We start from the raw sequence: 14,299 nt of genomic DNA, 5'->3' as shown, positions 1-14,299 counted from the left end.
TTTATTTATTTGAACTTTATTTCATGGATATTTATCTATTTATTTATTTATTTTGTATTGACTAAAATGGTATTCCATAGGTAGTTTCCAGTACGGACTGTAGTACAGTCAACTCACGTGAGGGTATGTAGCCACCTGCTGGTGTAGCTAGTTACTGCACCGGCGGTACGAATTGGACAAAACTTTACAAATGTGACGTGGCCCACAAACTGACAGCAAGCGATCCACAAATGTCCAAAACTGTGTACAAGCGGATCCACAAATGCTGAAATATGCCTTAACATGTATATTTATTGTGATGAAATGGGTTACCCCTAAAACCTATAACATTTTTATGCAAAATTATAATTCATGTTTACAGTGTAAGTTATGCGCACTTGCAAATCACTCTGTATTTTTATAAAAAAATAAAAATAAAAAAATACATGTTTTTGGATCATGGTACACATTTGTGGATTGTCTTCTGTGGGTTAGAAATATTAAAGTCCAATAAAAACTACCATAAATCGGGACCACAATATTTGAACCTGGTGTTGCTTCTAATCAACGAGTACATCTTAACGGGAAACTTGAATACCTATACATATGACCTCATCTGGTTGGCGACAAATGTTTTGCCCCAGAACGTGACCAAGACGACACCCGGCCGCTTCCCTCTTCGCCTCTCATCCTCCTTCCTCCCTCGTTTTCCACTTCTCTCTCCTCTCTGCAGCTGAAGAGCAGAGGAGACGGCGGGCCGAACGCCACCCAAGACGCCGACACCGCCCGCCGCAGCCCGTCATTCCATCGCAGCGAGCGGCTCCCCCACCCCACCCCACCCCTCGCGGCGTAGACCCGACGAGGGAGTTGTGAAATATAAATATATAAATATCCCCCCGGCCTGTACAGCACCTGACCCCAACACCCCCCATGTATTCTCTTATGTCTTTCTCCCTCTCTAAATATTATAAAGTGAAAGAAAACCGCAACATGGCAACACCAACCCCCCCCACCCCCCCCCAAAAAAAAAGAACACACAAAACCTCTACTCTCAGCCACCAAAAACCAAACGCAGTCTCGAGCGCAGTAAGCAAATCCGTGGCAGACTCGAATGTGTAGCTTTGGGGGTTTTGTTATTATGTTTATTATGTTATAATTTTCTTCACAGGTTTGTCATCATCCGTGGTCGTGCGAGTAGTTCTTCTGCACTGTGCCAAGCTGAATGTAACAGTAGTAAGATCTGTAAAACAAACAAATAATACTATATATATATATATATATATATATATATATATATATATATGACCCTACTCCAAACAGGCTAAACAGGCTCTGTACATTCGGTCGTTACTTCCCTTTCTGTGGATAGCGTTTACATGCTTCTTTCAGGAAAAACGACAACAACAACGAAAAGATAAAAGCTACAGTTTTAAAACTAGCCGGCGTCGAGCACTGCTGTTCTGTTGGTTCGTCTTGTACAGATGTAAAATCGCCAGTACTGCACACACCCTTTCCGGGAGGTGGATGCGGGGGGGGGGGGGGGGGGGGGGGTTCTGGGTGAACGAATTAAAGGAGAAGGGGGAAAAAAAAACAAAAAAAAAATTGTGCAAACAGTGTAGATGTATTTAACTAAATACCTGTGGAGGCCAATTGTTTTTATCATTAAGTTAAAAAAAATATTAATGACATGAAAGCTATACTCGTTGTTGGTGACTTCACAAGAACGATTTATTGTAAAGAATGACGTGGAAAGGCATGGAAAGGTGTAGGAGCGTGGTCCGGTTAAAACAAAATAATAATAAAAAAATTAATTTAAAACGCAACCTTTTAGCAGATGCTATGTGTGAGCTAAATGTACCGTTCTTACATCTGGCTGAGTTTTATTACTGGATGCCGTGTTACTGGATGCTATTTATATCTCTGCACATTGGAGCACATAGACTGCAGGCATACACTGAGAACACTCGCACACTCAGCGCTTGTCCTGTCCTAGCTAGGTTGGTGTCACGCACCCACGACCTTGCTGCCCCCTTTTACTCCAATTTTCAGAAGAAGGTGGGATCCTTGTTTTGTTTTGGGTTGTTTTTTGTTTTTTAAAGCAAAATGAACTATCGTCAACGTTTCTCCATTACATATTTTTTTTTTTTTTTTTTTCAGCTCTGCTTTGAGCTTTCCCTGATGTGTCACGTCAATCGAAATGAGAAGGGAAAAAATAGAATTTTCATATCATGGATGCCCACTTTAAAATAATAATTTAATCGGACAAACTGCCCTGTCTTTTTTTTGTTCTCCTTTTGTTTTGGATGTAGAACCATAGTAACTATGTGCCCAGTCATCAATTGCAAAATTAATTTTTGGATGTGATTTTTGTTATTCTATTTTTGCTGGATTTATGTACTGTATTTTTTTTTTTTGTTTGTTTGTTTGAGTTGTGCGGGTCGATGTGTGTAGATGGGGATGCGACGGCCGCTGATCAGCCAATCAGGAGAGAGCCGCGGTCTTGAGGCCTTGTGGGAAATTTGTAACAGGTCCTCTGTCATCAACAGGAAGGTTTATCTAACTAATGGCTAGTTCTGGGGCTTAGGGTTCTGTTAACCGCTATTCGTATATATATATATATTTTTTTTTTATGTTTTTCCTGCTTTTTAAACAATTCCCCACCCCCCCCCCCCCGGTCCTCTCACCATACTCTGTTTTTATCCTGTGAACTCTGTAAGCATTTGCAGAACCCATTGTGATTATGCCCTCCCCCCCGGCATGAGGACACTAAAATCTTGTGCAAGTGCAATGTAAATTTGCAGTATACCCTTAAATATTAAGTGTGATTTGAGTTTGTTTTTTGTTTTTTTTGCCATAGTCCTGCCACAATAACATGTCTCCGGGTTAAATCTATCGACTTTGAACAGGAACTTTTTGTGAATAATTTCCACTTCCATTTCCACTCGTTCACATAGAAACACACTCCACATGCAGCTGCTTTTGATGTCCTTTCCAAAGCCCAGTGAATGGAACTATTTTAAACGTTAACAGTGGAAATGTCATTTGTGGCGTTGGATGACGCGAGCGCGGCAGGTGCAGCAGCTCCCTCAGCTGTGACAGGACGTTTATACGTTTTTAGGCGTGTTTAAAGGCAACAACCGCATGGTCACGAAACTGTAATATTTAACTTAACCTCCCGCCAATACTGGAGATGACATGGGGAAAGAAAGAAAAAAAAATTGTTGCATAATAATGGAAGAAAAAAAATGTATATGGTGTTGTACTGAAATTGAAGTTCATTTGCGTTGATTCTAAAGAAAATGCTTAGCCACTTTTTATTACTGTGTAATAGTTGCTCAATTTCTAAAGACAGTTTTGAGGATTCCAAGGCGGAGGGGGAGAAGGAGGAGGGAGGGTGGGGGCCTAAAAAGGTACTGGATCATTCCTAGAGAAATTGGGGAACAATAGCAGGGCTCGGACGCGGAGGGGGAAATGGGAAGGTTTCGATAAGATCACCGTTTTTTGTTTTTTTTGGATTGACTGCATGATGTAAATGTATGTGTGATTAAATAATTATGAGAAAACACGTCAAAAGTGTCGGCACATCTGTCATTGGTACCGAGGAGCTGGTCGCATGACTTAACTCTTCTTTACCCGATTAATTCTGACGCCTGATATGACAGAAAGAGACCCTGGCATGAGCTTCCGGCATGAAGGGAATGAAGAGAAGAGACATGGAAGCCGATGTCCAACCTTTGATTTGCAGCAGGCCTTTATAGGGTGTCTGTTCTCCTTGCCTGTTCTAGATGAATCCAACTCACTTTCTACTTAACTGTAGAGAGAAATCCAAGAAAATCCTTGTGCTTAACTGTATGAAGTGGGGTGGGGAAGTAAAGGTTGGATTTAATCCATCCCCTACTCACTTACCTTGATATCTTACCTAAAAGAAACATACGGTAATAACAGCGGCATAATGTAGTTCATAACCTTCACTACTTCTACCTAATGCCCAATAAAATCAGTCTTTCAAAAAAAAAAAAAATAGATAAACTCAGATATACTGTATACAGTGTAGATTTGACAATGAATTTTACGATTAAATCCAATTAGAATATATTTTTAAGTTAAAGGTAGAGAATATACTGCTATTTTTATGAGATAAAATAAAGGATATAGGATATTAGTTCTCAGGGGAGATGGGATTCTGGAGCAGCCAAAGAGTAAAATTAAACATTAAATAAAAGACTAAATTAATTAACAAAAATACAAAATTAACAGAGTAGCACTACGGTTTACTAGGGACCTCACTATGGGGAGGTGGCAGCTACACTACATTAGTTATAGTCTATAGCAGTAGTGTGCACCAATAATATACATTAATAATAAATAAAGCTGCAGGCAGAAGTACATGGGGTCAAGGGTAGTCGGCCCTTCGTCCGGTCTGGTTACAGTGTAATTCTATGATCAGTGTTTGCGGCTGTGGGTGGTTTTCCTATGCTGCACCTAATGGCCGTTATCATTCTGAAGTTGGGCTGCATGATTATGGACAAAATGATATTCATAATAATTTTTGTCAATATTGTTATCAGGATTATTTATCACGATAACAAATCAATTTCGGGGAACGCAATTCTGTTATTGCACTTTATAAATCAACAGAAAACTGGCTTCACAATAATAATTTATTTTATAAACCTATAAATAATTAAATTCAAATGAAATAATCTTTGAATCAAAATAGGACTTTCTTCACATGAATTCAGTCTATAGGCTATATACAGTATAATTACAGTATAAAGTTACATTACACCTGCAGGTTTTTCGCAAGAAAAAAAAACAGCCTACTAAATTATTCCACAATAATGGACCAATCTGGATCAAACTTGAATGATGGCATGTCAGAACTGCCCCAAATACACATTTTATTCATCTTGTCTGTGAATGCAGTAAATTCATGACATCCACACACGACTGACTTCAGTTTTTCATTAACAAAAGCAACAGTGGTAACAAGCTTATATACTATATATGTGTTGTCATATTGTATAGTATATGTATCTATAGTCTGGTGAGATAGCATTACAGTGTTACAGAAAATGTGGCATCGCAATAATAACTCTTCTAATAATGGCAATAATTAGCATAATAGTATGAATGGTGACAATAGTAGATAGGTAGATTGATACTTTATCTATCCCCGGAGGGAGATTGCAGTAGGCAATCGCAATAAAGCAATATTTAAAAAAAGAAAATGTCAATTATACGATCAGAATAATCATAATCAAATTTGACGACTAACGGGAATTTAACTATACAATAAACAGTTAACAGTGAACAATAAAAAAATATGGCAAGATACAATAAACCTAGATTTTCCATCGACAATAAAAACAATAAAAAAAAAATGGTTTGAGCTCTACGTTTAAAAATGTCACTAATTGAGTCTGTTGTGTTATTGCCTGCTGTTTACCTGCTGTTCAGAGCCCCGAGATGGACTCCGACAACACTGGGGGCGGCGCGGCTCAGAAACAGAAGATCTCCTTTCTTGAGAACAATCTTGAGCAGCTCACCAAGGTTCACAAACCGTGACAGCCGAACAACATTTGACGCTTGGTTTTATACAACTCATCCAGGCGTCTAAATAACTAACTACTCTTCAGAAAACTAGGAGTCTGGTCTTTTGAGCCACAGACTAACTGCTCTGGAGTGTTGCCAAGATGGCATCCAAGTTTTCTCAACGGGACTTTGATTTGATACAAGTTGTCAAAGTTGAGTCTCGGATTGGCACTCGACTCCCCTGAAGAAGGCAGGGGTCGAGAATTGGAATTGATTCCTGGGTGCGGTCACGCGGCAGCCCACTGCTCCTAGATAGGAAGGATACTAGGACGGGTCAAATGCAGGGGACTCGTTTCCCCGTGGGGATTAGTCGTGTATAAAATTTTAAAAATAAAAGCAATAGACTGTAAAGGTAGAAAAAAAAATCTATCATTCCATGGGTAAATGTAGCTGAATTTCTGGGCTCCCTTTGACATCTATAACTGTAATTATTATTGTTTTTTATATGGCGATAGTGACGCCGCCACTTGCGTTCGCCTGCGCCGGCGCTCCGGTTGACTTTTGCAAATTTCAGTATTTTTTTCCGTATTTATCATAATGTCCACCAAAAAAGCATCGGCAGTTACCTCTTACGACCGCGATGCACTCATGGATATAAAAATTTCCCTAAACAAACAATTTTTGGACTTTTTATCCGTGGAAGCAGAGTGGCTGGCTGAAATTCTACACGGTCAGATGCTCAACAACAACAACAACAACAACAAAAATGGAGCCGCTGTTCCACAGGCGGACCCACGGAGGAAGCACTGTGGTAAACGAGGCGGCATTCGGGTCAGAATGAGGACGCAACCTTACCGTCCACCTCTGCCAAGCATCCTTCTTGCCAATGTTCAGTCCCTGGAGAACAAGATGGATGAACTTCGAGCGAGGATTAAATTCCAACGAGACACGAGGAACTGTTGCGTCCTCTGCCTGACGGAAACATGGTCGAACCCACTGGTGCCGGATGAAGCCATTCGTCCAGCTGAGTCCTTCTCCGTGTTCCGCGGCGACAGATCGGGGGAGTCGGGGAAATCCAAAGATGGAGGCGTCTGCCTAATGGTAAACAACCGCTGGTGTAACGCCAACAACACCAAATTCCTCTCCCACTCCTGCTCGCCGAACCTGGAACAGCTGACCATACTATGCCGTCCATTTTATCTCCCCCGGGAATTCAGCACGGTCATCATTACAGCCGTTTATATCCCACCGCAAGCGGATACTGACACAGCACTGTCGAACCTGTATGATGTGTTGTGCGGATTTCAAAACAAACATCCTGACGCGGCTGTGGTGGTAACTGGGGACTTTAACAGGGCGAACCTTAAAAAAGTTCTGCCTAATTTCCACCAACACATCACGTGTGCAACCAGGGGAGATAGAACTTTGGACCACTGTTATACACCTTACAAGAACGGATACTAGACGTCTCGATCCCTGCTTTAAGGAAATCAGATCACGCCACGATCTCGCTGGTTCCGGTTTACAGGCCTTAGATGGCGCGAGAACTGGTGGTGACGAGGGAAGTGAAGTGGTGGACGGACCAATCAGAGGCTGCGTTTTAGGACGCACTCGCTGACGTAGACTGGGACATGTTTCAAGTTCAAGTGACGTCAGCGAGTTTACGGATGTAGTGCAGAGCTTTGTGACTACGGTAGCAGATAGCATCGTTCCCACAGTGAAAGTTAGGATATTTCCAAACCAGAAACCGTGGGTAAATCCATCCATTGCACTCTGAATGCTCGCACAGCCGCTTACAACGATGGTCTTGTACCCGGAAATATGGACAATTACAAAGCAGGGTTCGCCCGGGGCCTTCCGGCATCGGCCATTAGATGCCGCCAGTACTGCCTCATCAATGTTGCTTTGTTTCAGTTCCTCATTACCCAGCCTCATTAGGTTATATGTTTCACCTGTGTCTCGTTTTGTCTTGCCTATTTATACCCTGTCGTTTGGGCCCTTGTTGCTCAGTCTTGAGTTTGTCTAGCCTCCTGACAACACTCTCGTTTCCAGGCCCAGAAAATTCTTATTAGTTTTTTTTGTCCGTTTTTGGTACTTGTTTCAAGTAAACCTTTATTTTTGCCACCTCGCCTCTGCCTCGTTCTCTGCACCTGGGTTCACTCGGCATAACCTCAGCGTAACAGCAAGACTGAGCCACAACATGGACCCAGCAGAGAGTCAGCCTCCAGAGATGGAACGCATGCGGGTGGCCCTGATGAACCAGGGGACTGCGATTGGCCGTCATGAGCAGGGTCTCCAACAGATCCTGAACAAACTGCAGTCCCTCGCCCAGGCCGTCCAGCAGAGCCAGGCACAGGCTCCACCTATGGCTCCTGCGCCAGCGCTGCCTCCCATGGACATGCGTCCTCCATATCACCGCAAACCATGACTGCCGGCGCAAGAGAGGTACGACGGTAACCCAGGAGGTTGTCGTGGCTTTTTGACGGAATGCTCCCTGGCTTTCGAGCTCCAGCCATCACAGTTCCCCACCCAGTGCTCACGGGTGGCATACATTGTCACACTACTCACAGGCAAAGCACTCTCCTGGGCCACAGCCATCTGGTGCTAACAGGCTTTTGCCCAAGAGATGCGCCGAGTTTTAGACCACCCAGTCAGTGGGAGGGAGGCGTCAACACGGCTACTCCGGCTCTGCCAGGGGGAACAGAGCATAGCGGAATACGGCATCACGTTCCGCACCCTCGCAGTGGCGTCTGGATGGAACAGCGAGGCACTCATCGCGGCCTTCCAGGAGGGTCTCATTGATGGTTTCAAGGACGAGCTGGCATCCCGGGAGGCGCAGGAGGACCTGGACACGCTCATCGAAACAGCTATTCGGGTGGACAACCGCCTCCGGGAGAGACAAAGGGAACGCCGTTCTTCTGCTTCACCAATACCAGCGCGCAGAACAGTCCTGGGGACGACGTCTCCCGAGAATCTCCGAGCTGTCCCGAGCCCGTCTCCAGCATCGATGGAGGAGCCTATGCAAGGAGGCAGCACACGGCTCTCTTGGTCCGAACGTTACCGGCGGATGAGGGAGCGCCGCTGCTTGTACTGTGGGATCTCGGGGCATTTCCGTTCTTCCTGCCCTGAGCTCTCGGGAAAAGCCAACTCTCGTCCAAGGGTAGGGAGAACTGTGACGAGGCCAACCTTCTCTCCCGAGCTCGAGGCGACCAGGCTCCTGCTGGCAGCCTCCCTCGCCTGGGGAGAACATCACTCCCTCCAAGCTATGGTAGATTCCGGCGCTGCAGGTAGCTTCCTGGATGTAGGGCTAGCAAAAGCCTTGCATGGGGATGGTAGCTCAGGAGGTACAGCTGGTTGTCTAGTAATCTAAAGGTTGCTGGTTCGATCCCAGGCTCCTCCTGCTAGCATGCTGTAGTGTCCTTGAGCAAGACACTTAACCCCTAATTGCTCCTGATGGCTGCGTCCGTCGGCTTTTGAATAATTGTAAGTCGCTTTGGATAAAAGCGTCTGATCAATGTAATGTAAAAAAAGCCCTAAAGCTCCCTCTCCCTCTCACGGTGACAGCCCTGGATCGAAGACCACTGGGTTCCAGTAGCGTGTGCCATCTCACCGCCCCCCTTTGGCTGTCACTGGAGGGAAAACATTCAGAGGTAATCCAGCTCCACCTCATCCACTCTCCTGAATTTCCACTGGTCCTGAGCTACCCATGGCTGGCCTGTCACAACCCACATCTGGATTGGGCCTCCGGGCGCCTCACCGAATGGGGTCCTGCCTGCCACACCAACTGTCTTTGTTGTAGTCCGTCTTTTCACCCTCTCGAGTCTCTAGTCCAGTTCCAACCTCGGGCCCCTTCACAAGCCCCAGCCCACTCCGGAGTTCCTGTCCGTGTCCTGGCTCCAGTCCGTATTCAAGGCCCCATCCATCCCGAGTTCTCACGAGTGCCCCACGAGTATGCCGATCTGAGGGAGGTCTTCAGCAAGAGACGGGCCACCACGCTTCCTCCCCATCAGCCGTATGACTGTGCCCTCGACCTTCTGCCTGGCACCTGCCCTCCTCGAGGACGTCTCTTCTCTCTCTCTGCCCCTGAGACTACAGCCATGGAGGAGTACATCCGGGGGGCGCTCACCTCAGGTTTCATCCGCCCTTCCACCTCCCCGGCGGGCGCAGGCTTTTTCTTCGTTGGTAAGAAGGATGGCGGCCTGCGTCCCTGCATTGATTACCGTGGTCTTAACAAGATCACGGTCAAGAATCGCTACCCCGTTCCTCTCATGTCCACATCTTTCGAGCAACTCCAAGGCGCCACCATCTTCACCAAACTCGATCTTCGAAACGCATACACCCCGTCCGTGTTCGTGAGGGGGATGAGTGGAAGACCGCCTTCAACACATCCACCGGCCATTATGAATACCTGGTCATGCCTTTTGGATTGGCAAATGCTCCCGCTGTCTTCCAAGCCTTTGTAAACGACGTCCTCCGTGAGTTTCTCAACCGCTCTGTGTTCGTCTATATCGATGACATCCTCATCTTCTCGAGGACCCTTCCCGAACACATACAGCATGTGAGACAGGTCCTTCACCGTCTGCTCGCCAATGGCCTCTATGTGAAATCGGAGAAGAGTGAGTTCCTTGCCACCACCGTTCAGTTCCTGGGGTTTGTCATCACCGAGGGTCACGTCCAGATGGATCCTGCCAAGACCGAAGCCGTCCATGACTGGCCAACACCCACCTCAGTCAAACAGGTGCAGTGCTTCCTTGGGTTTGCCCACTTTTACAGACGATTCATCGGAGTTTTAGCACTTTGGCTGCTCCTCTCACCGCCCTCACTAGGACATCCACAGCCCGCTTCGTCTGGACTGCTGAGGCTGATGGGGCGTTCAGGGCTCTCAAGACGCGGTTCACCACTGCCCCTGTCCTGGACACACCAGACACACCCTACCCTTCGTTGTGGAGGTGGATGCTTCCGATGTGGGAGCTGTTCTGCCCCAAAGCACTCACGACAAGAAGCTCCATCCATGTGCCTTCTTCTCCCGTCGCCTCACCCCAGCGGAGCGGAACTATGACATAGGGAACCGAGAGCTACTGGCAGTCAAACTGGCGCTGGAGGAGTGGCGGCACTGGCTGGAGGGGGCCCAACACCCATTCATCGTCTGGACCGACCACAAGAACCTGACATACATTCAGGACGCCAAACGCCTCAACTCCAGTCAAGCCCGATGGGCCCTCTTTTTCGGTTCAACTTCATCCTGTCATACCGTCCCGGGTCCAAGAACCTCAAGCCCGCCTCACTGGCCACCCGGGGATCTCCAGGGGATCACCCTCGAGTTCCTCCGCAGGCGTTTCTGGTGGCCTACCATGGAGCAGGATGTCCTGTCCTTCGTCGCTGCCTGCACCGTCTACACCCAGAACAAGAACCCCCGGTCACGTCCCATGGGGCTGCTGCATCCCCTTCCCATCCCCAGTCGTTCCTGGTCACACCTCTCAGTGGACTTCATCACCGGCCTTCCACCGTCTCGAGGCCACACTGGAAACTGCTGAACTCATGGTGTAGCACGTTTTCAGGGTGTTCAGCCTGCCCCTGGACGTTGTGTCAGACCGCGGTCCGCAGTTCGCCTCCCGGTTCTGGAAAGCGTTCCACCTACTCCTCGGTGCCTCCATCAGCCTGTCCTCCAGTTTCCACCCCCAATCCAATGGCCAGATGGAGCGGGTCAACCAGGACCTGGAGACCACCCTGAGGTGCCTCGTGTCCTCCAACCCTGCCTCCTGGAGCAACCGTCTAGTGTGGGCGGAATACGCTCACAACACTCTGCACTGCTCTTCCACTGGCATGTCCCCGTTTGAGTGCCAGTTCGGGTACGTACCTCCTCTGTTTCAGGAGCAGGAGGTGGAGGTGGGAGTGCCGTCAGCCCAGCGGTGCCGACGGACCTGGCAGAGGGCTCCTCAGGCGCTGCTGAGGGCATCCCGGCAGCAGCGGATCCAGGCCAACCGACGCTGCAGACCAGCGCCTATGCTCCGTCCGGGCCAGAGGGTCTGGCTGTCCACCAGGGACCTTCCATTGCGGGTGGAGTCACGCAAGCTCACGCCACGGTATGTTGGGCCCTTCAAGATCATGCGGCGGGTCAATCCTGCCGCATACCGTTTCTGCTCCCCAGGTCCATGAGGATAAACCCCACCTTCCACATGTCTCGGCTCCGACCGCTGGTCACCAGCACCTTGGCGCCCACCACGAGGCCTCCTCCCGCGCCTCGCATCATTGACAGTCGGCCCGCCTACACGGTCCGCCGGCTCCTGGACTCCCGCCGGGTCCGCGGGGCCCTGCAATATCTGGTGGACTGGGAGGGTTACGGTCCGGAGGAGCGCTCCTGGGTTCCGGCCCGGGATGTCCTGGTCCGGGATTTCCGTCGTCGCCACCCGGCACTTCCTGGGGGAACGTCGGGAGTCGTTCCTGGACGAGGGGGTCCTGTCAGGGTTCGCCCGGGGCCTTCCGGCATCGGCCACCAGATGCCGCCAGTACTGCCTCATCAATGTTGCTTTGTTTCAGTTCCTGATTACCCTGCCTCATTAGGTTATATGTTTCACCTGTCTTCTTTTGTCTTGCCTATTTATACCCTGTTGTTTGTGTCCTTCGTTGTTCAGTCTTGAGTTTGTCTAGCCTCCTGACAACGCTCTCGTTTCCAGGCCCACGAAATTCTTATTTGTTTTTTTTTTTGTCCGTTTTTGGTACTTGTTTCAATTAAACCTTTATTTTTGCCACCTCGCCTCTGCCTCGTTCTCTGCACCTGGGTTCACTTGGCATAACCTCGTAACAAGCGTCCTACAATCTGCGGAGGGCGGTGAAGGACGCTAAACGGACGTACAGGGAGACTGTGGAGCTACAGATGGAGCGGGGGGACACAAGACGCTTGTGGGAAGGGCTGCGGACGATAAAAAACTCCTCCCCAGCCACGAGTGTGGATGCCTCCTGATGAACTCCTTTTATGGGCGGTTTGAGTCTGGCAACAACACCGTTAGCTCGCCGGCTAATTGGAGTTACACTGATGGGGATGAGCGCGCACTCTCAGTGTCCGTGCACAAGGTCAGGAATGCTTTGATGCGGGTGAACATCAGGAAAGCTGCGGGCCCAGACGACATATCTGGGCGAGTACTGAAAACCTGTGCTAACCAGCTAGCTCCGGTGTTCACGACAATACTCAACATCTCCCTGGCTGAATCAGTGGTACCGTCCTGCTTCAAGAGGTCCATTGTCGTTCCTGTTCCAAAGATCGCCTCTCCTGCCTGCCTGAATGACTACCGTCTGGTGGCCCTCACCTCGGGGGTTATGAAGTGTTTCAAGAGGCTGATTAAGGATTATATCTGTGCCTCCCTCCCCCGCACCTTGGACCCGTTGCAGTTCGCGTACCCGCAGAACAGATCCACAGATGACGCGGTCTCCCAGGTATGCCTGGGTGGCCGGAAGGGGGCCTATGTGAGATTGCTGTTCATCGATTACAGTTCAGCTTTCAACACCATAGTCCCCACCAGATTGGCTGTCAAGCTGAAGGAGCCCGGACTTAATATTCCGCTGTGTGCCTGGATCCTGGACTTCCTCACAGCCCGGCCCCAGGTGGTTAGGGTGGGCAAGCACATGTCCAGCTCCCTCACCCTGAATACAGGATCCCCCCCAGGGTTGCGTCCTCAGCCCCCGACTGTACTCCCTGTACGCACATGACTGTGTTGCCAGTTCCAGCTCTAACACCATCAAGTTTGCTGACGACACCGTTGTCATGGGCCTGACCACCGACTGCGACGAGAAGGCCTACCACAAGGAGGTGGCTGACCTGTCACTATGGTGCCAGGACAACAGCCTACGCATGAACGTCAGCAAAACTAAGAAGCTGATTGTGGATTTTAGGCAAGGATTACTATCGAGGACGCACAAGCCCTTGGTGATCAATGGGACTTCTGTTGACAGGGTGAGCAGCTTCAAGTACCTGGGAGTCCACATAATAGAGGACTTAACATGGACTTTACAAACAAACTCTGTTGAGAAAGGCAAGGCAGCATCTTTACCACCTCAGGCAGCTGAGAAAATTCCGGGTCTCGGTGAGGATCCTCAAGTCCTTCTCCTGTGGAGCGGTGGAGAGCATCCTGACAGGCAACATCACTGCCTGGTTTGGGAGCTGCATTGCCCTCTGCAGGGCCCGCCTGCAGAGGGTGGTGCGTTCAGCTGAACGTACCACTGGAACTACCCTCCCCTCCCTGTAAGACTTATACACCAGGAGGTGTAGTAGCAGAGCCCGCAGGATCATGAATGATCCTCATCACCCCAACAACGGACTGTTCCAGCTGCTGCTGTCAGGCAAGCGCCTCCGCAGTCACACAGCGAGAACAGAGAGACTGAGACTGAGTTTTTTCCCATAAGCCATAGGGACTGTCAATGCTGACCTCACCAGGGGTCCTCACTGAGCCACACACATAGGCTCCACTACCTTCGGTACTGAATGTAGCATACTGTACCGCATACTGTGTCACTCTACACATACATGTGACGAATAAACCTCTTGAATCTTGAATCTTTTATACAAGAAAACCTTTACGTGTGTGTGTTGTCGAGCTGGTGCGTGATAATGCAGACTTGCGCTGTGAGCTTCCTAAACTGGAGAAGCGTCTTCGCACTACAGCCGAGCGGGTCAAGGCCCTGGAGTCTGCTCTGAATAAGGCCAAGGAGAACGCAGTGCGCGACCGCAAGCGCTACCAGCAGGAGGTGGACCGCATCAAGGAGGCCGTGCAGGCCAAGAACATGGCCAGGG

At 48.8% G+C, this 14,299-nt stretch overlaps 1 protein-coding gene across 1 annotated transcript in view; it reads left to right on the top strand.

Annotated features, from left to right (window-relative positions):
• Positions 1–3,351, top strand: part of LOC307238099 (kinesin-1 heavy chain) — a 28,911-nt gene extending 25,560 nt beyond the window's left edge. The window contains exon 26 of the mRNA XM_080010955.1: positions 713–3,351. Within this exon, the coding sequence (XP_079867081.1) occupies positions 713–716 (4 nt within the window). The 3' untranslated portion in view covers positions 717–3,351. The remainder of the gene's footprint in view (positions 1–712) is intronic.
• Positions 3,352–14,299: the final 10,948 nt, after the last annotated feature.

This window comes from Zeus faber (assembly GCF_960531495.2).
Source record: "Zeus faber genome assembly, chromosome: 12".
NCBI lineage: Eukaryota > Metazoa > Chordata > Actinopteri > Zeiformes > Zeidae > Zeus > Zeus faber.
The sequence above is the reverse complement of the archived record's forward strand: the minus strand, read 5'-3'. Positions and strand labels throughout refer to the sequence as shown.